The sequence below is a fragment of the Telopea speciosissima genome, chromosome 11 (genome assembly GCF_018873765.1).
Source record: "Telopea speciosissima isolate NSW1024214 ecotype Mountain lineage chromosome 11, Tspe_v1, whole genome shotgun sequence".
Classification (NCBI taxonomy): Eukaryota; Viridiplantae; Streptophyta; class Magnoliopsida; order Proteales; family Proteaceae; genus Telopea; species Telopea speciosissima.
In genome coordinates, this window is record NC_057926.1 from 37580569 (window position 1) to 37608378 (window position 27810).

The window sequence follows — 27810 nt, forward strand, 5'->3', positions numbered from 1 at the left end:
TTCCTTTTGTAAGCTCTAAAAATTTCCATAAGCCTCCTTAGAAGGTAAATAGCTTCTGTCGTGGATCTCCCAGGCATAAAACCAAATTGGTTCTCCAAGATATCAGTTTCTCTTCTTAGGTGAGCTTCAATGATTTTTTCCCATAGTTTCATGGTATGACTCATTAGTTGTATGCCTCTATAGTTATTGCAATTCTGGATATCGCCTTTATTCTTATAAATTGGAACTACAGTGCTTCTCCTCCACTCATCTAGCATTTTCTTTGTACTCAAAATCTTGTTAAATAGCTTAGTTAGCCAAAGATACCCCCCGAACTCCTAAGCTCTTCCACACTTCAATTGGGATCTCATCCGGTCCCGGTGTTTTACCTACCTTCATCTTTCGTAGGGCCTCTTTAACTTCTGCCTCGCCAACTCGTTGTAGATGTCCATGACGTGCGTTGGCTTCAAGGCTAATCCTCTCCGCTTCCGAAACCATCTTATCAGTCACGGTAGCTCCATTTAGCAGGTTGTAAAAATATTCACCCCATGTCTTCATAATGTCCTCATCTCGTATTAGTGATCTACCATCATCGCTCTTGATGCATTTAACATGGTCCAAACCTCTGCTCTTCCTTTCCCTTATTTTAGCTATCCGATAAATTGCATTTTCCCCTTCCTTTGTATTAAGTTTTTCATAGAGGTCATCATATTTCTTCGCTCTTGCTTTCCCCACAATCTTCCTAGCTTCTCTTAAGGCCGCATAATATCTCACTTTATCCTTTGCCTCGTTAGTCCTTTGCCAGGTCTTAAAACGATCTTTCTTAGTCTTAATGGCTGCTTGAACCTTGTCATCCCACCACCAAGTCTCTCTAGGGGCCAGACGCATACCTTTTGAAATCCCTAGGACTTCATTAGCAACATTCTTGATACAAGTCGTCATCTTAGTCCACATCTCGTTGGTATCTCCCTCAAAATCCCACTTTCCTTGTAGAGCTACTTTATCAGAAAATGATTCTAGTAGAACTCCTTGTAGTTGCCCCCATCTTATCTTAGGGCAAACCTGTTTCGCCTTTTTAGGGCGTCTCGTACCGAGGTATATATCCAAGATCACCAGTCTATGTTGAGTGGTTAAGCTCTCTCCGGGTATAACCTTACAATCCTTGCATAGAAGTCTGTCAGTCCTTCGAGTTAGAAAAAAATCAATTTGGCTTGCATGCTGCCCACTCTTGTAGGTAACTAAATGTTCATCTCTCATTTTAAAAAAGGTATTTGCATTGCACAAGTCAAACGCTATCGTAAAGTCTAAAACAGAGATCACCTCTTCATTCCTCTCCCCAACTCCATATCCTCCGTGAACCTCTTCATAGCCTCTACGATGTTTGCCCACATGTCTGTCAAGGTCACCTCCAATAATAATTTTCTCTCCCTGATCAAAACCTTGCGCTAATCCATCCATGTGTTCCCAGAATTGCATTTTAACACACTCATCCAAACCTGTCTGGGTTGCATACGCGCTAACTATGTTGATAACCCCGTTGTCTAGCACCAGCTTGATAGATATGATCCCATCTCCAAATCATTTAACATCCACAACTTTGTTCTTAAGGTCTTTATCCATCACTATGCCCACTCCACCTCTCCCGCTTTCGTCTCCCAAGTACCTTGTAGTTCCCATTATACTATATAAACCTCACTCTACTCTCTTCTATAACCAATATGGGACTAAAATTTTTTCACTACTTTGTTTTACTAAAAGCAACATCAAAGAGGTCTTGGGGTCAAAACTTGTGAGACAAAAACTAGGAAAATAAAAAAAAGATGTATTTTGAAACTTATTTTTCTTTTGCAAATACATTTAATAATATAATTCCTCCACAAGTTACAAAATAACGGATAAATAAAACAAAGTAGTTGAGCACATACGACACTATGATGCTTTTGGACTTGAATCTACAGAAGATAAGATAAGTCATGCTATAGAGTAGGGTGAAATTATACTCTTTGAATTGTTCCTCAATGGTGTATCTGATTAACTTTTCATCCACATCATACCATTCGATTTTTTGCATCCCTTTCGTATATGTCGACATTTTTATTCGGCCTTGTCCCCATCTAAAAATTATAGACGTTTAGAGAATTTTCCTTTAAAATTCTCACTGGAAGTGGCCACACTTCCTACATTCACTTAGGCCAGTAGTCGGCCCATAGCGTGCACACAATTAACACACACCCCCTCTTGTAAGCTATAGCTGATTAAGAGTTTAAAACTCAACCTCCTTCATTATGGTGACAGTAGTTGTCAAGGTGTCGCCTAAACGCCGCCTAGGCATCCAGAGTCTTTCTTGGGTCCCAGATGATAGCATGCCTAGTTCACACCATGAGTTTACGTTGATTTATCATGTTGTTTTGTTTTTTTTTTTTGTGGTCAAATTTCCTTTTTTAATGAATATGCTTATTTTACATCCTATACTTTGTTTATTATATGTTGGTTTTCTCATATTAGGTCAGTTGCTCATTGCTATTCATAATTATATGATATTCCATTGATATGGCTTTTATGTTGCAGATAAGTATCATTGCTGCAGTACATTTAGTCATATGCAACCCTAGAGCATTATGGCGCCTAAGCGAGCGCCTTGGCGCTTTGAGCCTAATTCTAGGGATCTCTCACATAGGTAGGGTAGCCCGCACATGACTTATGTCACAGGCCTTAAGCTCATTCCTTTATGTGTTTCACGTATAATCTTTCATGGTTTGACCCTTTGTAAACATGTCAGCCAAATGTTTTTTTGACCCTACAAAGTTGATAGTTATTATTCCTCGAGTAATATACTGCCTCACCAAATTATGTCTTAGGCCTACATGCCTCCTCTCCCTAATATAGACCTTACTATTTGCCTTAGCAATAGCAACCTAACTATCACAATAAAGTGATATGGATGGCACAGTGAATGTCTGCCATTAGGTTTCTTAACCATCCGACTTCAGTACCGGTTTTTTTCTAAAGCCACAAACTCTACTTCCATGGTAAATCCTATTACAAAGTTTGTTTAACCGACTTCCATGAAATTGCTCTACCACCTAGTGTAAATACATATCCACTAGTTACCAATATTCCCATGCATTCAAAATTAAGTTTGCATCACAGTACCCTTCATGTACTATCAAGTGACCACTATACTGTAAGTCATAGTCTATAATACCTTTCAAAAACCTCATCAACCTTACAAGAGCATTCCAATGCTTGTTGTGCATATCCAATGAACACACAATCACATGTCTTGCGCCCTAATTTCCTTTTCTTAGGCTCAAGTATTCTAACCTTTGCTAAACATCCCCAAACCTTCAAATACTTAAGATAGGACTCACACTATGCCAGAAGGTAACAGATGGAGACATGATCATATGATTACTTTAGGCCACTAAGTGTGGCAGACTATACTGGTGGAGCATAGAGCTCTCCAATCCAGCTTGGATATTTCCTCAACCTTAAATTTTCAGCACCCATTGCTTAAGGGGACTCAGAGGTAATTGAGTTACTTCCTTGAGTAGGAGCACATAGTGCCCCTCTCACTTCTTGGGGGTAGTCAAAAGCTGCATCATTCACTCTCCATATATTCCACTCACGGATGTCCTGCTTGAGCAATTCTCTGGCTGATGAGCTGGCCAACAACGGTGTGGCAAGAAAATCTTTATATCTAGGTCATTTAACAATTGAATAGTGGGAGGTTTGCATTCGACTTCCCATTTTCCCAAAAACAAAATTGTATTTCATCTAGTCAGACATAGGCACCACCTACGTGCACACACACAGACAAGTGCACCCACACTAGGAACATGTACCATGCACAGAGACACAAACTTGTGAACTAAACAGGGGAAAAGTGCAGAATACCCACCTATAAGTCACATTTGCTTATTTATTCATATATCATATTGGAGACACTAAATTCAATGTTTACACATGTATCGTCAACATAATCTGATGATATTTCAACACTCATGTGCACAATGCAAGGTGATCTTGTTAGGTGTAGCAATAGAATACCATATTGAAGTATGAGTTATACCAAGCCCGTTGCTGGTAAGTATCATTCCTTTAAATCGTGTAAGGTATTCCTGCATTAACAAAACAAACCAATCCAAACCATCAGTAACATTGTTCTTGGTATCTATACTTATTTCTATAGAAAAAGAGAGAAAATGTAACAAAGCTCCAAATCCCTATAACCAACATAAATTAGCTTTCGAAATCCGATAACACTTACTCGCAATGTGTATTTGTCAATCTCACAGTTTCCCGTCAAATCGTAATCAATTCGTTTAGCTGGATCACTCAATACTGGGAGAAAAATATTAGTCATAATGAGAAGCAGACCAATGGACTTAATTTGTGGGATTGACTATTAATACTCAGATAAAACTTAATGGGATTTAAGCTTGGTCGAGCACCAAATGATCAATCAACTGAAACCAATTTGAGGCTGCAATGGAAACAAAAGTATTCCATCAATTTAACCATAACCATGATCCAACTATGAGTCTTTGAGAAAATTCAGGTCATTCAATCAGTAGGACACCACTTGGATGCTGTGTAGCATACAAATTGGACAGCCTAAAAATCTTAAGGTTGTCACAGCTATCATGAATCAGTCTGTTTTCCCCCTTTCTTCCCAGAGAGTAAAATCCACCCATCTCTTAGTTATCAAAGTTCTCTTCTCACTCATTTAAAGAGATGAAAGATAACCGACAAATATTACGTTCAGATACATCCAGCTTTTCCAACCAACACAATGGTCTGCACCACAAGATCAGTATGACATGGGGTCAAAAGACAATTTTTGTGCCTGACATGTGCATACCTCATTTACTTTGATTTTGTATAACTTAAGGATAGAGTGAAGTAGCTGATAATGATCCATGAAATAGTTTGAGTTATTCAATTCCAACACAATTCAAGAGAGTTACCTGTATAAGCTTCATTGATGTCTTGGAACTTTGCAGTGACAGCATTGTCGCCCTTGTGTTTGTCAGGATGCCACTTCTATGGACAGATAAGAAAATATAGTAAGCTTCCTTAGATAATCTCCCAATAGGATTAAAGAATAAAATATTCATGATGAAACAATAGAAAAGAAATAGTGAAGATAATGTTCCACCCATGATGCAATCATGGGTTCTGATACCCTTAAATTGGATTGTTATGGGCCCACCCAAACGATAAATATCTCTAATTAATGGCTGAAAGGAAATTCTGTAAATATATGGAAATTTGAATCCATTTTTTGGTAAGTAACACAATATACGACTCAAGGGTAATTAAATCAAATGGGAGAGGCCTTTTCTGGAATTCAAATAAGAATAGGGAAAGATTGAAATAATTTACGAAACAAGGGATCAAATATAATTTAATGAATTCATCCCCTTAAGTGTAATAAGCCAAAGAAGGCTTTCTAGTACCTTTCGATAGGAGAATAGAGAAGCGGTAAACCTGTCATGTTTTTCCCTGCGGAAACCCACCCGATAAGCACCCAATCAATCTGAAAATAAAGGTGATGAATCACAGCCCCCATCCCTAATTTGAAGCAAACAATAACAGTCCTAAAAGGTTGCAATAAAGATTAAAATATTCTGTTTTAAAGATTGTGCCTATTCTACCGTGGGGTACACATTATGTGTACCACAGTAAGAGTGTCAATCGTTCTGTTGGAACCGCTTCCTCTAAAAGGCCGACCTTGTAGGAAAGGGAGGAAACAATATGTATATCAAACAGGCGCTCTAACACAGCGGACTATCCAAAGGGGGACACAGGTGGATAAATAATTCAACACCTGCCCGCTCCCAGGGGGACTCGATACCGTGACCCCTACTTGCTCTGATACTATGTTGGAACCACTTCCTCTAAAAAGCCGACCTTGTAGGAAAGGGAGGAAACAATATGTATATTAAATAGGAGCTCTAACACGGCGGACTATCCAAAGGGGGACACGGGTGGATAAATAATTCAACAGGTTCGGTTCCATGCCTTGATGGTGTGATCCAAAACCGAACTGAGAACCGAGTTGGTTCTGTTAGTGGAAACTGAATCCGAACCTGCTCGGTTTGGTTCGGTTACGGTTATTCGGGTCTAATTCGGTTCTCCAATATGGTTCCAATTCAGTTCTCCAATACGGTTCCATTCTGCTATGCTGTTAGTTGTTGCTGCCTTGCTGTGTTCTCAAGAAACTCCAATTGTATACAAAAAATGCTCACAAAACCTTTTAAAGGAACCAGAAATATTAATAAATAAATAAGAATTCCAAGTGAGTTCTCCACTTTCAGATCTTATATTTCAGCTTACCCATCAATAAAGTTAGAGAAACACATTAAAATTATAGTTCCAAAAGGAAAGGCAACACCATTAAAAAAAAAACAAAAGATACAGGGTTTTGGATTTAAGTGTGGTATTCAGTTCGGTTTCAGTTCAAACCGACGGTTTTTTAACTAAAACCGTAACTGAAACGAACTAAATGCTCATATACCAGAACCGAAACCAAACCGAATTTATTCGGTTCGGTTCGGCTCAGTTTCGGGTTTGGTATTTGGTATCGGTTTGGTTTTGACACCCTTATACCACAATGTATCCGTGTATACTGTGGTTTTTGAACTAAAACCGCAACCCAACCGAACTAAATGCTCATATACCAAAACCGAATTCATTTGGTTCGGTTAATTTGGCTCGGCTTCGGGTTTGGTTTTGACACCCTCATACCACGGTATATCTATGTGTATTGCGGTAGTTATGTTAGTCTTTTAGTTAGACTATGTTACCTCTTGTGTAAAGCCAATTGTGCCAGCAACTCCAATCAAACTTTTATTCCAATGTTCAACTGATGCAGATTCATCACCAAATAGGGCTTGTTTCATTGGGAATAAGTCTAAGATTGGGTTACATACATGCTGGGCCTTTGATCCCATGGGTTTCTAATGTAATAGGCCACTTTTATGGGCCTAAAATATGGGTAAATAGGTTGCATACGGGATTAGCTGCCATACTTGGTTTTATTTCCATACTTAGCTTTTTATTTGGTGTTTTAAATTGAACTGATTCAACCAATGGTTCAATTTAAGTGATTTTAGTAGTTTTTCTTTTAGTTGTTTAGTTAGGCTGGATTAGGACTCTATTTTGAGTCTATTTCAGCATAGTTGTCAAGGCATCGCCTAGGCGCCGCCTTGGTGTCCAGGCGGAAACTCATGTATTGAGCGAGCCTACGCTTAATAGGACTCGTGAATGGCGGCCGACTTGACCCTCTAGGCGTCGCCAAGGCGGTTAAAGCGACGCCTTAGGACGCCATGAGGGCAAGGCGGACGCCAATATGGAGTGTGTATTTGTTTTTTGATTTTTTTATGCAATTATATATTATTCTTTTTGTTTAATTGGTATTGGTTGGTGTACAATTATCTCACGTATGCTGCTACATGGGATAAATATCCTTTACAACTAAAAGTCTAAAATCCCTAAAAGTTAAAACGTAAAACTGTTAAAGGCTAGCCTTTAACTTCTTCTCTAAGAAATTAAAAGTAAAACCCTCGACTCCTCTACGCAAAAGGTTGTGCGACACTGCGACCTTCCTCCTTCCTTTCCGGCTCCGGCAACGGCAACTTGACTCAGGCGAAGGCAAAGCTTCCTCCTACCTCTCGAGTCCTCTGCGCAAAAGGCAAAGCTTCCTCCTCCTCCTACCTTTACGGCAAGGTAAGTCTCTACTCCCTATGCTTCTTCTTCTCTGTAACGGTAACTTCTTCTGATCTTCTCTTTTTTTTTTTTGCTTGGTAACTTCTATGGTTCTATGATGCTTCTTCTCTGTAGTCTGTAATGGTAACTTCTTGTCTCCTTTTTTATTTTGCTTGGCATCTTCTATAGTTCTACACTTCTACTTCTATGCTTCTTCTTCTCTGTAGAGTGTAGTCTGTAACGGTAACTTCTTTTCTGTTTTTTTTTTTTTTTTTTGGGGTAACTTCTATCTATGCTTCTTCTCTGTAGTCTGTAACGGTAACTCTCCTTTTTTTTTTTTGCTTGGTAACTTCTTTACTTCTTCTGCTTCTTCTCTGTAGCCTGTAATGCCTACTACTGCTGCTTTTTTTTTTTTTTTTTTTTCTTTTTTTTTTTTTAAGTCTGTATTCTGTAACTTCTAAGCTTCTTCTGCTTCTTCTATGTTGCTTTTTTCTTTTTTGGGTTGGTAACATGGTTAACTACTGCCTGCTGCTTCTCTGTAACACACTAACATCCTACTGTTGCTGCTGCCGCTTCTTCTCTATTTTTTTTTTTTTATTGGTTGACTGCTGCTGCTGCTGCTTCTGCTTCTTCTTCTTCTTCTTCTTCTTCTTCTCTGTAGTACTAACAACTATAGCAATTGCTCAAGAGATTTGGTTCTGCTACTTCTTCTTCTCTGCTGCCTTTTTTTTTTTAGCTTGGTAATGGTATTATAGTAACTTGGTTAACTGCTACCTGCTGCTTCTCTGTATTTAATTTTTAATGATATAAGGTATGATACTGTGATGCATCATGCCATCATGTATTGACTATTGAGTGTTTTTTTTTTTTTTGGGGGGGGGGGGGGGAGGGAGAAAACTAACACTAGACCGCCTTTACCGCTTAAGCTCCGCTTAGGCGGCCGCTCTACCGCCTAAGCGCTTACACAGGCCTCCAGCGCCTTGGACCGCCATGCCGCCGTGACAACTATGTATTTCAGTTTCCTAGTCAGTTTAAGTTAGCTGATAGGTTAGGGATAGAGATGTAAACGGATCGAATTCGGTCGGATAGTGACATTATCATATTCGTATCCGATTATATTCGGACAGATTCGGATAATATCCTATCGGTTTTCGGACGGATTCGGATAATTTCTGAATAGTGATTTTTTGAATACAGATTCTCCGAAATGGATATGAACATGGATCGAATACGAATGTTCGACTATCCATTGACATCTTTACCGTTTTTATGATGAGGGTTAAGGTTGAGACTTGAGAGTTCAGCAACTCCCTTTTTTTCTACTCTTCTTAGTCTTTGATTTGCTTACGTTCTTACTTTTGATTTTCTCTTGTATTTATTTTCATAGATATGTGATTCCATGTTATAACATTATATAAAACAATATATATAAACTAATAAAAAATCTAGAAAAAGAATCACATTATCTTAACTTATAAATTTTTAAGATAACAAAATCCAATAAGGTAACTTAAAAGGATAGACGAACACAGAGATATATTTCAGATATTTTATTGCTTCCAGATTGCTAAACGAATCGGATAATAATCGGTCGGATAGGGGGATTATCATATTCGTATCCGATTAGTTTCGGACGGATTCGGATTCTCCTAAACGGATACGAAGGCGGATCGAATTCGGATTTTCGAATATCCGTTTACATCCCTAGTTAGAGATAGGATTAGGCCTTTCCTTTTTAGTGTCTAAGTCTATTTTTTAGTCTTCTATATAAGTTTGTAAGGGAGGCCAGCATTGAATACGAATTTGATTAATAAAACTCCGCTTTATGCTTGCTGCCTTTGTTGCTGCTGTTGCTCCTAGAGAGTGTTGCATTCTTGTGGGTTTATCAAGGTGGAAGGGATTGGTGGATCTCCAATCGACTCCTTGCATCGTGAAGATCGGGAGACCCCATTGTTCATCTTCAAAGCTGTTGCCATTGAGGATCTCTTCAAATCCAGTAAGTTTGAATCTGAACTTTGTTTAAACCTTCTTCTTCTCACTCCTACCCTAACTAGGATTCCTCCAACTTCAAATCTGTCCATCAGTTTCAAACCCAACTTTCAGCATACATCCCTTACATCATTATTGACACTCGATCCAAGTTTCATCAAACCCCCACCACCCTAAACCCTAGAATCTCCTTCTCCTACCTCCATTAGGAATTGTCTCAAATAACCTTATCTTGCTATCCAACTCATCTAACCTACTTCCATTCACTCAAACGTCATAAAACCTATACCATTAGACTTCCCTACACCTGCCTATCATTACCATATAAGACAACCCTAACCTAAACCTAACTTTAACCCTAATTTTGACCTAAAATTCAATTCTGCCCAAAATTGCAGAATTTCAAAACTCATCCAAACCCTAACTTTTTTATGCCATAATAGCCCTCTAGACCTGCCCATTAATACCCTATAAACCCCTTTCCCAATATCCAACCCTAACCCTAGTTTTGCCCTAAATTACTAAACCCTAACCCAATCGGCCAGCCTTTGTGTGTGACCCCATTACCCTGGTTCCTAGTGGGATTATTCCTACCTAGGACTACATCATCAACTCAATCTATCATTGGTTACATGCATCCAAATAAGAATCAAACAATCCTAATTGTATTCTGAAACTGAAACTGAATTGAACTCTTAACTCTATCTCGCACGACTCCTATTGTTGGCTAAACAAGAATAGAAAGAATAAAAATTTCCTAAATCCTTACCAAGGTCAATCCATATGTGAAACTGCATCAACCTCCCCCCACCCCCCACTCAACCCAAAACTAAAAAAAGAAAATTTCAAGATAGTGATGAGAACGATAGGTCACAAACCAGTGCAAGCCTTCGATAATTTAATCTGATTTTCTCTTCTGTTGCATCATAATCAACCTCCAGAACTTTGTAATAATCCTTGAAGAAGATAAAAGTTTCTAGTCAGAAATGAATCCAGAAAAGTTCACATATAAGTGGAAACCGAATATCTGAGTCTCATAGATTGTAGATAAACTCCATAAAATATAAACTTGTGCATGACAAGCCCATCTATAAGATTTTGAAGATATCAAAATTATAATATCCAGCTTGGTTGGTTCATTGTCCAACAATGTCCTCCATGGGACCGAAGAGTGGAGTTTTACACCTTCCTAGTAGATTTGCTACGGTATAGAGTTCTAGTTATAGATCAATTCCAAAACAAACCAAAAAAAATGCGGCCGGATTTTAAGATATGTATTCTCCAAGAAAATATAAAGCACTTGCTAATTGAACCATAAGGATGGTATCCCAAAAGCATGCAAATAAATGTAAGAGACATGCATGGGCTGGAAAAAACCTTGGGGTAGCTGATAAAAGGGTTATGTTGAGATAAAGATCACCCAGTCAGGATAATCATAACCACTAAATTGCTAAATTCATCTAAAGCAGCAGACAAATATATTAAATAAATGATTATAATCATTCAATTGGTTCAATTCTAACAAAGATCTCCCAGGTGGGACCTATAGAATGACAGCTTCTGCAATCAACCCCTCTCACTGCATGTTCATTCTCACTAATTGGAATGGAACATTTATCCTATGGCATTAGTTGTTCTATAGTTAAGCAGTAAGGGAAAAGGTCCAGGGTTGGCATCCAAATATGAAAAGCTAAGAATCATATTCCAACTAACGAAGTTCCTTCGCCACAAATCAGCTCATATGAGATAGTTTGAAGTATTCAACAACAGTCTAGATAACATGTATTCGACAAGTCCATTGCAACCTGCATTTTCCCTAACAATGGGTGCAGCAACCATCTTCATAATGTATACAAGATACAGTTCAAACATCACAAAATTTTAAAAATAAGAAGTAATTCCATATGAGACAGGGTCAGTCAAAATGTATTGCTGGTGCATAAGCTGGTTGAATAGAAGTTATGGATCCTTCTTTGGTAGAAGTAATTCTTTCTTGCAAAGAACCCCATGTACTAATAGTAGGTTGATAACCCACAGGAGAAGATTTAAGGGAAATACCAACCGATTCCCCTGATCAAACAAAAAATTACACACACACACCCTACGTTAGTGGAGGGCTGTTAAGTAGTGATGGCAGCAGGTTAAGTTTTTTTTTAACAGACAATTCTGACCTTGTAATGACATGAAGTACCCATTCCACCCTTCCAATTAAAAGAACCAATCACCCCCTTCTTCCTCAACCGAATACCTCAACTAAGGAAAGAACCCACCTCTCCCTCCCTCCCTATCTACCTTCTTCTTCTTCCCTGTTACCTGTTGATGCTGTTGGGTTAAGTACAAACTACTAAAACTCGGAATCTAATGAGTTTATTTGGGAGTTTATTTGCTACCTCTGGGCGACCTGATATTTGGGAGTTTATTTACTCTCTCTTCCTCAACCCCATGTACTAATGGTAGGTTGATAACCCACACGAGAAGATTTAAGGGAAATACGGTTCCTCTGATCGAACAAAAAATTACACACACACACCCTACGTTAGTGGAGGGCTGTTAAGTAGTGATGTCAGAAGGTTAAGTTTTTTTTTTAACAGACAATTCTGGCCTTGTAATAACATGAAATACCTATTCTACCCTTCCACTTAAAAGAACCAAACACCCCCTTCTTCCTCAACCAAATACCTCAACTGAGGAGAGAACCCACCTCTCCCTCCCTCCCTCCCTCCCTCCCTCCCTATCTACCTTGCTTCCTTCTTCTTCTTCCCTGTTACCTGTTGATGCTGTTGGGATGAGTACAAACTGCTAGAACTCGGAATCTACTGAGAGTTTATTTCGGAGTTTATATATCTATCTATCTATCTATTACTCTCTCTCCCTCAACCCCATGTACTAATGGTAGGTTGATAACCCACACGAGAAGATTTAAGGGAAATATCAACCAATTCCCCTGATCGAACAAAAAATTACACACACCCACCCTACGTTAAGTAGTGATGTCAGAAGGTTAAGTTTTTTTTAACAGACAATTCTGGCCTTGTAATAACATGAAATACCTATTCTACCCTTCCAATTAAAAGAACCAAACACCCCCTTCTTCCTCAACCAAATACCTCAACTGAGGAGAGAATGCACCTCTCCCTCCCTCCCTCCCTCCCTCCCTCCCTCCCTCCCTTCCTATCTACCTTGCTTCCTTCTTCTTCTTCCCTGTTACCTGTTGATGCTGTTGGGTTGAGTACAAACTGCTAGAACTCGGAATCTGCTGAGTTTATTTGCTACCTCTGGGCGACCTGATCTTTAGATTTCCTGCACCTTAATGGCACTTCTACTGAGAGATCGAACTCTGCAACCAGATCTGGCTGCTACAGCTGCGCCAGGTCTGATTTCAGAAGATTTGATTTGATCCGACAGCTGATTAACTGACTGGTTATTGGTTGCCCTCCATAGGTTCTCGAATCAATTACCAATTTCCAAATTTGTAGGTTGATTGAAGCTCTTGATTTGGAAACCTCCACATTGAAACCTAAGCCCTTTCTGCCGCTGGTTCTACGCCAAGGTTGAAGACGATTTTGGTTCTCCTTCTTTTATTAGATTTAATTAATTCCCTGGTAATATCAACGATGAACCATTTGGAAATAGAGCTCTTCGGGGGAACAAAAGACGGCAAATTCCAAGTGTTCAGTGCATCACCAATTTCAAGATGAGGCTTTTAAAGGAGGAGGAGGTGCCATGGTTGTTTTCCCAGTAACCGGCGGTTTGAGCGATGGAGGATCTGAGGGAGTTGAGATCGAAGCTGACATGGTTATTATCGATGGCACTGAACTCTTGGTTCTGGAAGACATCAAATTTGATCCTGAAAAGAAGGTTGTTGGGGTCTCCATCGTTGGTGCGGTAGAAGAGGCCAAGGTGTTGGGAAGAGCTGAAGCCGTGGATACCAGTGCGTGGGATGAAAATGAAAACGAAGCCATGGCCAGGTTGGAAATTGGGAACTTGAGCGATGGAGAAGATGAAAGATATGAAAAAGGAGAGAACGATAGAAGACTTGGGGTATCTTCTAGTAGGGATCTTGGAAGGGTAGAGACTAGAGAGCTCTGCCAAGGGAGAGATTGGAGTCTTTGGTGAGGGCAAGGATTCATGATTCTAGAGTTGTGTTGCCGTAGATCAAGAGATCCGAAGAATCGAATCCGATAAAGATGAATTCGACGGCGGACACTAATGTGAGGATAAGGCGTAGAAGTAACACATGGAGGTGAAAGCAAATCGCCATTTTCGGGCATTGCAAGCTCCTATAGTTGCAGGGGACAAGAGAAAGATCTCAGGAAATGAAGGTGAAAGAGAGGTCGAATTTAAAAGTGTTTGTGGCCAGTGTTTTTTATGTTTTAGATAAGAGGGTAATTTAGTAAAATGCATTTCATAGGTTAACCCCATTAAAATCTGGGTGACAGTTGATATTTGCATGCTTAGTGTGGGCGCTTTAAAATAATGGCATACCTCAGGGGGTGGCGCTGATAATTTCCCAAGATTTAACTTGATTGAACCTTTTTCTTTGGGGTGGGGCGGGACGGGGTCTGGTCACGTTTATATTCAGTTCTCAATTGATTCTACATGGTGATCATACATAAGGATTATCTTAAAAGCTCGAGTGTTATCTACATTGTCGTGGGAAAGGAGTACTTAATAAATTAGCCAGGCTCAACAACTTCATTCGTTTGCTACAGTCTAGGCCATCACAAAAGAGCTAGCACTAGAAGCATGGAAGAACAAAACCCTCTAATTAGGAGGCATGGAAGAACAAAACTCTCTAATTAGGAGGCTACAGTGGGTCCAAACAAGGCTCTTTCATTACTTGTTCTTGAGCAAGGTTTAAAGTATCGGTATGGGTACCATATCGGAAGTGTGATTTTAAGAGACGTATTGTATCAGATTGAACAGACGCAAGATATGTATGGAAATAGTCAAGAAACATATGGAAATGCTAACAATATATGCAAAATACAGTTTTGAAGAAAAAAACACTATAAATAAGTAATATGAAAATATTTCATGTATAAAAAGGAGAATAAAGAACAGCGAGACAAGTGCATGCAATTGATTATATATAGGATGGGGTTTCTTACATGTACTAATACCAAATTATTTTGGTAATATATCAGTTAGTATTGGCGGATACGGAAGGATACTTAAAACCTTGTTCTTGATGCTTAAAAAGGCAAAAAGAGGAGTGGGGGGCTGAGAGAGAGGGTTTGCATCTATTACACCCCCCCCCCCCCCCCCCCCCAAAGAACTAGGTTTAAACTGGCAAAAAATAAATATTGGAGCTAACAAATATCACCCAGGTCATTGGAGAAGCAAGAAAAAAAATTATTACTTCAAAAGAGTTCTGGTCTCCATACTGGGATAAAGAATGATCCTAACAAAGAGAAGTATTCTTAGGATTGTATATAAGATTTTAGTGACACTAGCAGATAACATCACACTGTTTAAGTCTCAGAAGATATTATTTAGAAATTCATTTTTTCTTGGCGCAGATCCCAACAAAAGCCGAACATTCCCAGCACGGTTGAGTTTCTAGGAAAGCCTATAGTGTGTGTTAAGGAGAAGGTGAAACAAAATGCTCAGCCTATGAGGTTTTCATCATGACAATTTCTCAAATAACAGAAACTCTTTGTTCGCAGTAGCTCAGACAAAATGTAAGGTACTTTTATCAAAAGATTGCCATGGGGAACTTCAATATGGAGTTAACAAAAGCAATAAGGTCAACAAAAATGGCAAAAACATCAAGCAAAAAGGTGAGATAGAGCAAATGAAAATGAGAACTGAGCAACACTTGCGGATATTGGAAGCTACCCAATCACAAAAAATAACATAATTCCATATATCAGAGCCCTTTCGATTAACTGCGGATATTGGAAGCTACCCAATCACAAAAATACAGCATTGTTCATCAAACTGCTCCTTAGAAGCTACCAGTATCATTAGAAATTAATCGTCGAGAAAATATGAAAATAAAGGAGAACAAACAATATTGAATGAAAAGCATAAGGATTAAAGGAAAACCCTAAAATCCGAAGAGAAGAAAACCATGACCACCACATGAAGCAAATAAAAATAGCCAGAACATAGAGATTTCGGTAGAAGTTTTGGAAATGAACTAAGTGAATGTAGTCGAGAAAAACAAAAATGGTTCAACACTGGGAGTGTATGATTTACCTTGTGGGATTCATCCTTGCTATCCATGAGCTAGGATTCCTTGTCGGTACAGTTGCTTCTCCGGAAAGAAACTTCCAACTGGATACTTCATTGATAGAAACCTCTCCTTAAGAGTTTAAAATCGAACAACGATGAATCTAAAGCTGAAGAAGAAAAATTGTGAGCAGAAAGAGAAACACCTCCGGAAGAAAACGAAATTGGTGATTCTGAGGTATTTTTGGAGTAGATAGATAGAAATAGACAAAGAGAGGTCCATAGCTTCAAATACCCCCAATTTGGAGGTTATCAACTTATCAAGATTGAAACAGAATTTAATATTAGGCTATTAGCTATAAGTTTACCTTGATTTGACACGTCACCTATATGCTCACGTGGTAAGGTAATACGAGTCCAGTTCTGCTCCTCGTACGAGGAGGGGGAGGACTCTCCTTGCAATTCGCTTGGACGACACGTGTCCTTCTTGAAACTCTACACTAGTTCTCACGATTTAATTTTTTTTTTATAAATATTCAACCGACCTCTTCTCCACAAGAACAACACCAGCAGAGTGCCCCACCCCTGCGCCCCCACCTTCTCCCCTGGCGAAGATTGGAGGTTTTGGTGTAGCCGTCGTGGTTTGGTGGGAACCCATCCATCGTTGATAGTTTCTCAAAGATGGGGGGGAGAGTCTGAACCGACCAGTGGCGGAGGGGTCGGAAGTTGAGGAGACCAGCGAAGGTGGAGCAAGGATTCGATGCAACAAAGTCTCAAGTGGAGAAGAAATCTGAATTCGGGAGATCTTTGTTTCTGACGGTGTGGAAGATGTTAAGTTTGAATTTCAAACTCAATTGTATATTTGATCTTGTGTGTGCAATAGGATTATATATACACAAGGAATCTTACCTACCTAATCTCCTACTGATATGGAAGATAATTACATAATTACAGTATATCTTACCTACTTAATCTTCTACAAATATGTTAAGTTTGAATTTCAAATCTGTGGTAGGTGAAGAGGATAAGGGTAAAATGTGTACAATTGTAAGACTCCCCCTCAAGTTGGAGCGTGGAGATTCCGAACGCCCAACTTGAAAAGTAGAAATTTGAACTGCTCATTGTCAAGTGTCTCTGTAAAAATGTCAGCCAGTTGAGAGCGAGAGGCAATCTTTATGGGAGCAATGAGGTCCTATTGTTGTCGCTCACGAACTAGGTGGCAATCGATCTCGATGTGCTTGGTTCATTCATGAAAAACAGGGTTGCCTGCGATGTGGAGAGCATCTTGATTATCACAATACAGTGGTACTGGAGAGGTGAAGGAGAGATCAATATCGCGCAATAAATATGTGAGCCAGATTAATTCACAAATTGCAACAGCCATGGCTCGATACTCAGCTTCGGTGGATGAGCGAGAGATGGTGTGTTACTTCTTGGTCTTCCAAGAAATAAGACTGGAGCCCAATAGTACATAGTAGCCAGTGGTAGATCGGTGAGTCATGGGACAACTGGCCCAATCTGAATCACAGTAGACCTTGAGATCAAGTGTATTGTCAGAACTGGAATGGAGACCTTGTCCAGGGGTCATTTTGAGATACAGTAATAGACGGTGAGCAGCATCAAGGTGGGGCTGCCGTGGTTGGTGCATGAATTGACTCAAAATATTGACCGTATGGACGATATCTGGATGGGTAACCATCAGGTATATGAGGTGGCCAACCAGACAACGATAGGAATATGGATCAATAAGGAGGTCGCCTTCTTCATTTGATAATTTCAAATTTTGCTCCATAGGTGTGTCCGCAGGCCGTGCTCCAGTGTATCCACAGTCTTCTAAAATGTCAAGCACATCCTTGTGTTGACATAGATATAAGCCAGATCTGGATCGTGCCACCTCGATTCCCAAAAAATATTTGAGTTGACCCAAATCTTTTATATGGAATTGTTGGTGAAGCATCTGTTGCACATCATGGATTAAGGTAGTATCTGAGCCAGTGATGACCACATCGTCAACATATAAGAGGATGAAGACCATAGCGGCGCCTTTGCGAAGTATAAAGAGTGAATGATCAGCATTGGAGTGCCGAAAACCATAGGAACAGAGAGCTGCTGAAAATTTTGAATACCATTGCCTTGATGCCTGTTTAAGACCATCTAATGATTTTTTAAGGCGGCACACTAACTGCTCCCCCTTTCGTCGGTAACCAAGAGGAGCGGTCATATAGAGCTCCTCATTTAGGTCGCCATGTAAGAAGGCGTTGTTCACATCCATCTAATGTAAAGGCCATCCCCGGGCAACAGCAAAGGCAAGGAGAACTCGTACAGTAACGAGCTCTGCCACTGGAGCATAGGTATTATGGAAGTTGACACCTTCAATCTGGGTGTATCCCTTGGCAACAAGGCGCGCCTTGTATCTTTCAATACTGCCATCTGAGCGCCATTTGATTTTGTATATCCATTTGCAGCCAATGGATTTCTTCCCGGGGGGAAGGGGTACAAGTGACCAAGTTTGATTTTGGTTTAATGCCTGAATTTTGGCTTGCATGGCATCTCTCCATTCTTTATGCTTCATAGCTTCTGTAAATGTGCAAGGCTCATTCTCAAGAGCAACAGAGGTTAGAAAAGTTTTATGGGAGTTGGTAAAGCGATCATAATTAAGAAAATGGTGTAAAGGATGACGAGAAGACGAACCTGCTTTCAAAGAAGGAAGATGTGTTGGGCTACACATACATTGGTAGCCTTGTAGGTAACGGGGGTGCTGGCGAGTCCATTGGGGTCTGTTGGCGTTTGGTAAATGAGGTGGTGATGGAGTTGGCGTTTCATCAAGGGAAGGAAGAACTGTGGGAGGGGTATCTATATGTGAGGTATCAATGGGGGTTTCATCAATTGGGGTGGGGGTATCTGTGTGGGGGTTATTTATGGGATTTGCAACTGTGGTGGGGTTATCCGTGTGTGGGTTTTCTAAGGGGTTTGCTATAGTGGTGGGAGGATTGTTGTTGGGAAAAGCATCAATGTGAGTGGGTGGTAAAGGAAGGACAGGGGACCCAAGGGGGTGGTGGGGTGGGTAAAATGGCATAAGGAAAGATGTGTTCATAGAAAATAATATCCCTGGTTACATAAATCTTTTTTGTTTGGGGGTCAAGTACATAGTACCCTTTTTGGTCATATGGATAACCAATGAACACACCGGGTGAGGCACGTTGATCAAATTTGTAAAGTGCCATATGATTTCTTCCAAAACAAAGACAACCAAATACCTGTAAATGAAAAAGAGGTGGTGCTTTGTTATGGAGGACTTCATAAGGGCAACGTCCTTTTAACACATTTGTGGGAAGCCGATTGATTAAATAAGCCGCAGTTAAAACACATTCTCCCCAAAATTCAATAGGAAGATTGGATTGAAAACGAAGGGCGCGGGCAACATTAAGAAGATGACGATGTTTGCGCTCAAGATATACAATAGGATTATATATACACAAGGAATCTTATCTACCTAATCTCCTACTGATATGGAAGATAATTACATAATTACAGTATATCTTACCTACCTAATCTTCTACAAATATGTTAAGTTTGAATTTCAAATCTGTGGTAGGTGAACAAGATAAGGGTGAAATGTGTACAATTGTAAGAGAGGACAGTAAAATTGATGATGCTGATTTGTTGCTGTTGTTGTTGCTATTGCTGTTAGGGGAATTGTGCGTGAGGACAAAAGAGTAGCAGAAGTAGGAGGAGAGAGTTAAACAAAGGGTGGGGCTGTGCTGTTCTGCGAAGAAGAAGAAAAGGAGAAGGTGGGGGCACGGGATAGCGAAGGGGAGCGGGCAGGATTAAGAGAAGGAGAAGAGTTTAGTGAAGGGCACATGTTGGACAACGAGCTGCGCATGGAGAGTCCTCTCCCTCCTCGTACGAGGAGTTGAGTCTGACTAGGTAATACAAAGTAAGCAACAAGAGAAGGTCGTTAATATTGGGCCCACAGGGATGAGCCAATATTATTTGACCCTTCAACCTTCCATGGATCAAAAGGACGTTACTGCAAACGAGATTGATGCTGGGCTAGATTTAATCGGTTAGCCCAATGGACCTTCTCATTCACTTGTTTGGGTGCAAATGGGCTTTTGCTCACATGTTTGGCAGTCCAGAAACAATATTTTTTCCTTCAAATTTCCAATGGTTAAAAAAAAAATTTCAAGTAGATTAGCTACAAATTGGCCTATTTTAACCATATCGTACCCACCAAGTATTTAACTTTTGGGAAAAAGAAGGCTGTCACTAGGGATGTAAATGAATAGCTAAAATCCGTTTTCGAATCCATGTCTGTATTTGTTTAGCATTATCCGAATCCGTTCGAAAACTAAACGGATGCGGATATAGATAGGCTATAGCTATCTGAAAAGCTATATATACATGTAAACGGATAAAATATCCGATCCGTATCCGTTTAACACTATCCGAATCCGTCCGAAAGCTAATCAAATGCGGATGCAGATATAGCACTATCCGAGCCGAATCCGATCCTTTTACATCCCTAGCTGTCACGTTGTGTGATGCCTGCCTAGACACAGGAATGGAAAAATGACCACCCCACCCCTCATTGGCCTCCATGCTAAGTAAATTGAATGCTCAACTACCCAAAACACAATTGACCCAAAGAGAGAGATGTTGTACTAAAGAAAGTGTAAATGATAATTGGAAGAAGAGAATGAGAGACAATTGAAATACAAAAATTTATAGTGGTTCAACAACTTGCCTATGTCCATTCCCAAGATCACAGTTGGCTTTTCATTGACTCAAACCTTTTTACAATACTTTTCACGGGTTCAACACTAACCCAAGTGTTTCGATGGCAACACTCAAACATAGTGGTTTTATTTAACTTTTTTTTTGTTGGTAGAAGTGGTTTTATTAAACTTATCACTTACAACTCAATAACTTCTCTCAAGATGTGAAAAAGAAAATCAATGGACTCAATAGCCAAGATACAAAATTGAATGCTCAATCTAAAACCTCTAATAAGTAGATATACAAATAAAAAGCACAATGAATGATTCTCACAAGATGTGCACGATGGGCACTAATGACACAATACGATGTTCAATTGATAGCACAAAAGTCCTTGCTAAAGGGCCCGACCTTGTCATTAAATAACACTTTAAATGAGATAATAAAAAAAAAGCCCTTACCAATTTTTCCTCTAATGGCAAATAACTACCCAACAAGTCAGCCAGTTGTACTAACCAGTCAACCGCTTCCAAGTAGCTGTTGGTGAAATAAGTCCATTTTAAGAGTGTTGCCAATAACCGGTTGGTTACCAACAGGCCGGTGCTCAAGCTGGTGGTTAATTGGTGGACGAGTACAGAGCACTTGCTTAGTCCGCTTGAGCAAGCAACTCTCGGGTCCTTCTGACCGATTGCTTAGATCGACGGACCCTTAAGCTCTCGGGACACATCAACTGGTTGGAATTGGTCAACTGGTTACTTTGACTGACAGCCCAAAAAGGGTTATGTAAGATGGGATATTTGACTTCTTTAATATTAACCAATGTAAGCATTTCTTCTAAGTCTAAAACCACTAAGACATGTTAAGGTCATCCTGAGGCAAGGTACCAAAAGAACCTAGGTCAATCTATTCCAATGGGGGTGGATATTAGATTTTTTGGGTTACGTGTTTGAAGTGTGTAAATGTGAGAATCACTTCACGTAGGATTTTACAAAGATATACAATTTACAATAGGGAAAAAGGTAGCAGCGCTGGATCCACATCCTCTACTTCCAAAAGTGGCGCTTCCATCCTACTTCCGTGTGCTACAAGGGCATCAGCTGGACTGAAAGCAATCTAACAGTCAATATTGCCGGATTTCAAATTAAAGTTAAAACCACATGGGATTTGTTTGAACCCACTTTAAACCTAAACCCAAAACCAAACCCATCCGACCGGTTCAAAATTTTCAAACCAACCCTTTTCACTCACTCTCACACTCATCTAGATTCCGCTCGTATCGGGCTCTTCTTCTTCTCCGTCGAGCTCTAAAGGTGAATGCCCAAATGACTTATCCATCTAAATCCCCAAAAACAAAATCCTCAGTCCGTGTTTTGAATCCCTTGTTCAGATGGCAAGTATAACGGAGATGAATCTAGATTGAGTGATTGAGGAAGCAAGGCATTGAAGCAATGGAAGGGAAATTAAAAAACTCCAAAACTTAAAGGTTAGGATTCTGAAATCTAGATTCAATTCATCGGTAGAAAATTCAGATAATGGGAAACGAAAAAAAAAAAGGATAAACCCATCCATATTCGAGCGCATCAAGGTTAAACTTTCATGGCGATGAATCTTGCCTTTTTTTATTTTTTTTGTTAAAAAAGAAAGAAAGCTTCTCTGAATAAAAACTAAAAGGGAGTGATCTTCCGAAGTTTATATTCTTCAAAGCAAGTAACAAAATTTCTGTAAAAAAAAGTAACAATTCCATCTCCAAATTCATCCAACCCTACACCTTGATGGCATACTTCCTCATTGGGAAGTACCTCTGTTGCTTCTCTTCCTGAGGTGCTTTTAAGGATTCCTAGTGCTTAGTCAAGCATTTTCTAATGGCTCTGGTTTTCTTTGGACGAAGATCAAGCGGCAACAACTTCTTCTCTTGTAGGCTTCCCTTAGAGCCGCTTTTTGCTTCTGCGAGTCAAGACCTGCACAATTGAGACCCTAACCACATTGATCTTGGAAAGTTTGTTAGGTGCACCACTAGTGACCTTCGCAACTCGGAGCAGAGCGAGTTCTGCTCTCAGATCTTTCAACTAGTTCAATAGATCTGTCTTCGACTTTCCTCTGAGCTTGTGAACCTTAATCCTCACCATGGTTGTGGCTCTCCCTTGCTACTCCCCCTCTCTAACTCTTGCCTTTAATCGTTTGAAACCCTAAATGGAGGCAATGAATCTTGCTTTCGCCGGCCATGATTTCGATCGTTCAACGGTTCTTTTACAGATAATAAAGGATTATTTGGGTTAAATTGTAACTATCATTTAAAGAATGGCCAAATCTTCAAATTTTGTTGGTTAGTTGTCTCTGTCAACTATTGCAACTTTTTTTTTTCTCTTGAAGATGTTGAGAACACGGAGAAGATTGGGGTAGAAATCCAACGAGGGAGAGAAGTCTCATTGGTAAAGTTTGAAGTTGAAATCCTGATTCACCATGGATTCTTTCATTCATAAGGGTGGATGTTAAACACACTTTATATTTCTCAGATTCTCATATAGGTTCACACCCATAGAGAGATTTAAAGATCTTCAAAAGCCCACAATTTGGATGATAAGAGTTTTAAAAGTGATGCTTGTATGTTTCTTTCATCCATTGCAGGAAGGGAGTGATGGAGGTTTTTGGGGATTTAGATGGATAAGCTCGATTTGGGCATTCACCTTTAGAGCTCAACGGAGAAGAGGAAGAGTGGAATCCAGATGAGTGTGCGAGTAGTGAAGTGGGTTGGTTTAAAAATTTTGAACCAGTCGGGTGGATTTGATTTTGGGTTTAGGTTTAAGGTGGGTTTAACATATCCCATGTGGTTTTAATTTTAATTTGAAATCCTGTAATATTGATCGCCCTTGTAGCACACGGACGTAGGATGGAAACGCCACTTTTGGAAGTAGAGGATGTGGATCACTTCACGTAAGATTTTACAAAGATATACAATTTACAATAGGGAAAACCTCTAATCGTTAAATGCAACGTTAAACATACCACTTGAAATCTAAACCGTTGAAATATTTTCCTTTAATCTTAGTCATTCATGTATTAATCGATTACACCAACATCCGATTTTTGAAGAAATGGGGATAGGTATTTTCAGTTGGCGGTGGAGGCAAGTAGTTGACCGCCGAGGAATCTAAGTCGCTTTGCAGCCGCTTCTGGGTCTACTCATTCTAGTCTCACTCTACTTCACAACTTAACCCTTCTCTTCCCAAATCCACATCCTTTTCATAGCTTATTTCCGTTAAGAAGAAACAAAAAAAGATTCAGGAGAAAAGAAAGAAAATGCGCTTTCTACTTCTTCTTGTGCTCTACCGCCACAACAACCCATCCATCTCCGGTAACCATCTCATATTCCGGAATATCGAGCTTTGCTCTCTCTAAAGTCCTCCATTACTGATAGCCCAGAAGCTTCCCTGCAGAACTGGAACGTCTCCACTAGGCATTGCACATGGACTGGAGTTTCTTGCGACAACAACCGACAAGTCGTCTCCCTTCTCTTTTCCCACCATTTCCCCCCCTTTTTATGTTGCATGTGCATTCCTATACATGCTTTCCCTAATACTATTTAAGACTTTGAGTGATGCTTCTCTAAATTTCTGATTTGATGTGGGCTCTTGTGAACTTCCCCCCTTTCTAGTTTGACAAGATTGTGGAGGGCTTGGTGATGGCTTTCGCATGCTTGGATTTTATTAATTGGTTTTCGTTGATTTGTTTGATGATGCGAACATGCGAAGTGTTTTTTTTTTTTTCCCTCTGTTACAGTGATGCAATCGGGATACGGGAGGATAAGTGCGGTAGACCCAGAGCCCAGGAGAAGCAAGAGAACAGATGGGAGAAGTGGAGGCGCTCGAGGGATGTGGTGGCTAGCCACAAGTACTGCGAGCGACACCTGAACAGAGGCTGAAACCGTTCAAGAAAGCCTGTGGAAATCCCCACTGCAGCATCGGAACAGAGAGGAGGATGCCCGTGTGCGGTAACTCCTTGCGTAGTTCCTCTCCGTGAGCCCCCAATTGAAGTACTCCCAAGAAGAAGAAGAAACCTGCTATCTTTTTTTGGGTACTAGAAGAAACCTGCTATCATGGTGAGAGGTTGATTGGTTATATTTATTCAATGGTTGGGATTAAAGGTAACATTTTCAATGGTTTAGATTTTAGGTGGTGCGTTTAACGTTGCGTTTAACGACTAGAGGGGTAGCGCTGCTACCACTCACTCTTTGCAATATGGGAAATCCTAAGTCTAGAGATGTCTTTTGATATATATGGTCCATGATGAGTAAACTTCTGAAAATCTTGACCCAATGTTTGTGTAAAACATCTCCAAAACTTGGACTTATACAAAGCTCATGATGTCATTTGAGTTGTTACTGCCTTAGATGGATGGCTAAGAACTTGACCAACCGTAGAGCTATTTTATATACACACCATCCTAGATACTTACATGCAACTAAACAGGATAGATATACCAAGATAATCAAACTCCTTCACAGAGTTTTGTTATCACCAAAAACCAATTATGTAAATCCTGAACAATGATTTCCGATAAGGTTTTCTTGCCTCCCCTCCTGCTATTTTATAGATTTTCTAACTATTATTTCTTTTGCTGCTTTACTTGTTAAGTGGTAGGATCACATTGAATAATTCCACCTAGGTTCTTTTGTGTGACAATACTTCTATTTATCAAATAAATTATTCATAAGACCCCTAGAACTAAATTTAATACAAATAAGTCCCCACTCTTTCTAATAACACAAATTAACCTATAGGTATAAAAATAATTACTATCATCACTCTAGTTCTTAGGAATGTCGTATACAAAGAATCTGAACAACTAATTGAACATAAAAAGAATTATTAATAATAAAAGGGAGAGGGTTCCCCATGTTGCCAGTGTGGGATAAATGTCCCATGCCATACCAATGGCAGCATGGAAAACAAAATATTCCACATGGCTCCCACATGGTCAGAGTAGGAGAAAGAAATAATAAAAAAATGTGAGTGGGCAATGGTAGACTTTCGTCATGAGAAAATTTTTCTTATTATACTATTTTAAATCCTTCTATAAACTATAGTTTGAAAACCAGGTTTTTGGACTCGACCTTCTTCAAAACCTGGTGAATCAAGCTAGTCAAACCTAGTGAAAAATTAGTCATGTTATTTATTTTCAATATATTTAATATAAATAAAATCCAAAGAGGCAAGTCATGTTCCATACCAATGGTAGCATGGAAAACAAAATATTCCACATGGCTCTCACATGGTCAGAATAAGAGAAAGAAATAATAAAAAAATGTGAGTGGTAAAATTGCGGCATGGGAAAATTTTCTCATTATATTATTTTTTTTTGGTAAATCTCATTATATTATTTTAAATCATTTTGTAAACTATAGTTGGAAAACTAGGTTTTTTTACTCGACTCTCTTCAAAACCTGGCGAATCAATCTAGTCAAACCTAGTGAAAAATGAGTCATGTTATTTATTTTAATATTAAAATAAAATTAGAAGTGAATGCATGATGTATAAGAAACAATAAAGTGGTTGGATGATATTAAATGCATCATTTTCTATGTCATATTACTCATCATAGACAACAATGCTAGTCAAACCTAGTGAAAAATGAGTCATGTTATTTATTTTAATATAAAAATAAACTTAGAAGTGAATGCATGATGTATAAGAAACAGTAAAGTGGGTGGATGATATTAAGAGTGCGTTTGGTAACGTTCAGAACAGTGTTCTGAACAGTTCTTTTGTTAAAAAAAACATGAAAAAGTATTGTTTGGCTTTGCGGTTCGTTTTTTCGTTCTTTTAGAACGAATCGGAGGTCTTGAGCACCAAAAGAACGTTCTTTACAGACCGTCTCCGAGACGGTCTGCAAAGAACAAAGAACAAGACGCGACGAACAAAATTCACAAAACACAGGTTTTTTTGGAGAAAAAACACGACTCTCACATCTCTCTCGCTTTGCTACCACGAATTTGGGAGACGATGAAGGGCTCACTCTGCAACCCTAGGTGAGATCTCTCACTCTCTCTCTCGCTCTCTCTCCCTCTCTATCTCTCGCATGCTGGTAGCATTGTTTCCCTCTCTCTGTTTCTCTCTCTCTCTCCCACTCTCTACACTTCTCTCTCGCTCTTTCCCTTTCTCTGTCTCACTCTCTCCTTCTCATATACTCTCTCTGTGTCGTTGTTTTGGTTCATTTCCTCTCTCTGTCTCTCTCTCTCTCTCTCCCTCTCATACTCTCCTTCTCACCGTCTCTGTGTGGAGATTATGGAGACTGATCCAAATTTTTTTCGATTTTGTCTCAGGAAGTGGATCTGCACCCTACAACCGAAAACAACAAACGCATCAGCACCCCTTTGCTTCCCATTTTGTCTCAGGTAATTTTATATCTCAGATCTAGTGGATCTGCACCCTACAACCGAAAACAACAGACGGATCAACACCTCTCTTATCTCTCGCTCTCTCTCCCTCTCTACCTCTCGCACTCTCTGCACCTCTCTCTCGCTCTTTCCCTTTCTCTGTCTCTCTCTCCCTCTCAATCTCTCGCTCCCTCTCCCTCTCTACCTCTCGCACTCTCTGGACCTCTCTCGCTCTCTCGCTCTTTCCCTTTCTCTGTCTCTCTTTCCCTCTCTGTCTCTCTTTCCCGATTAGAGAAGCCCCTTACCTTTAATGGTGTAAATGTATTAGATCTCTCTGACTATTTCCAAACGCTCTTCCTGTCAAAATTCAAGAGACACACCTGAATCTGAATCATTCATTCCTCTTCCAAATGAAACTCACGAATCTCTTTCTTCACTTCTCACTTCGCCGACCGGCGGTTACTTTCTCTTAGGTTTTCTTAGTTGGGTTTCTCTGAAATGCAAGAAACAACTCAAGAAGCAGGAATTGGATACTTCACCTGCAAACAATTCCATAGCTTCCTCAGATCCATTTCCTTTCCATGGGCATGCTTCCCAAGCCCAATGGTTCTTCTATCCTTAGCCTCTCTGTGGTCACATTGGCAGTACAACAATGGGTGCCTATCTTTGATCCTTGGTAAGAAAGTTAAGAGCCTCTGTTTTGTGAAAAAATGATTTTTCTAGGATGGGTTTTCGTTGTTTCAGTCATTCTCTGCTTCCTGGCATCTGGGTCTTCTTCGATTGAGAACTTCCGACAAGCGTAAGCCATTTCTTTCATTCGCATTCTTTCTTATTTAATGGGTCTATTTTAGTTTGGACTG

General features: G+C 39.7%; 2 protein-coding genes and 1 pseudogene across 7 annotated transcripts in view; all 3 read right to left on the reverse strand.

Annotated features, from left to right (window-relative positions):
* The window catches only part of LOC122646725 (chaperone protein DnaJ-like), a 30505-nt gene extending 14397 nt beyond the window's left edge, over positions 1-16108 (reverse strand). For 2 of the 6 annotated variants that reach the window (XM_043840327.1, XM_043840326.1), the window contains exons 1-5: positions 15886-16107; positions 10560-10637; positions 4950-5025; positions 4250-4323; positions 4030-4100 (exon numbers count right to left, since the gene is read on the reverse strand). In XM_043840327.1, coding sequence (XP_043696262.1) covers positions 4030-4100; positions 4250-4323; positions 4950-5025; positions 10560-10637; positions 15886-15912 — 326 coding nt within the window. In that variant the 5' untranslated portion in view covers positions 15913-16107. Of the gene's footprint in view, positions 1-4029; positions 4101-4249; positions 4324-4949; positions 5026-10559; positions 10638-15885 lie in introns of all 6 variants that reach the window. The other 4 variants (XM_043840328.1, XM_043840329.1, XM_043840330.1 and 1 more) reach the window with 3 other exon arrangements.
* On the reverse strand, positions 8467-22712 carry LOC122646726 (annotated as a pseudogene).
* LOC122645059 (uncharacterized mitochondrial protein AtMg00820-like) lies at positions 18131-18586 on the reverse strand. The gene has a single exon (XM_043838406.1). The coding sequence runs from the start codon at positions 18584-18586 to the stop codon at positions 18131-18133; it is 456 nt and encodes a 151-aa protein (XP_043694341.1).
* Positions 22713-27810: the final 5098 nt, after the last annotated feature.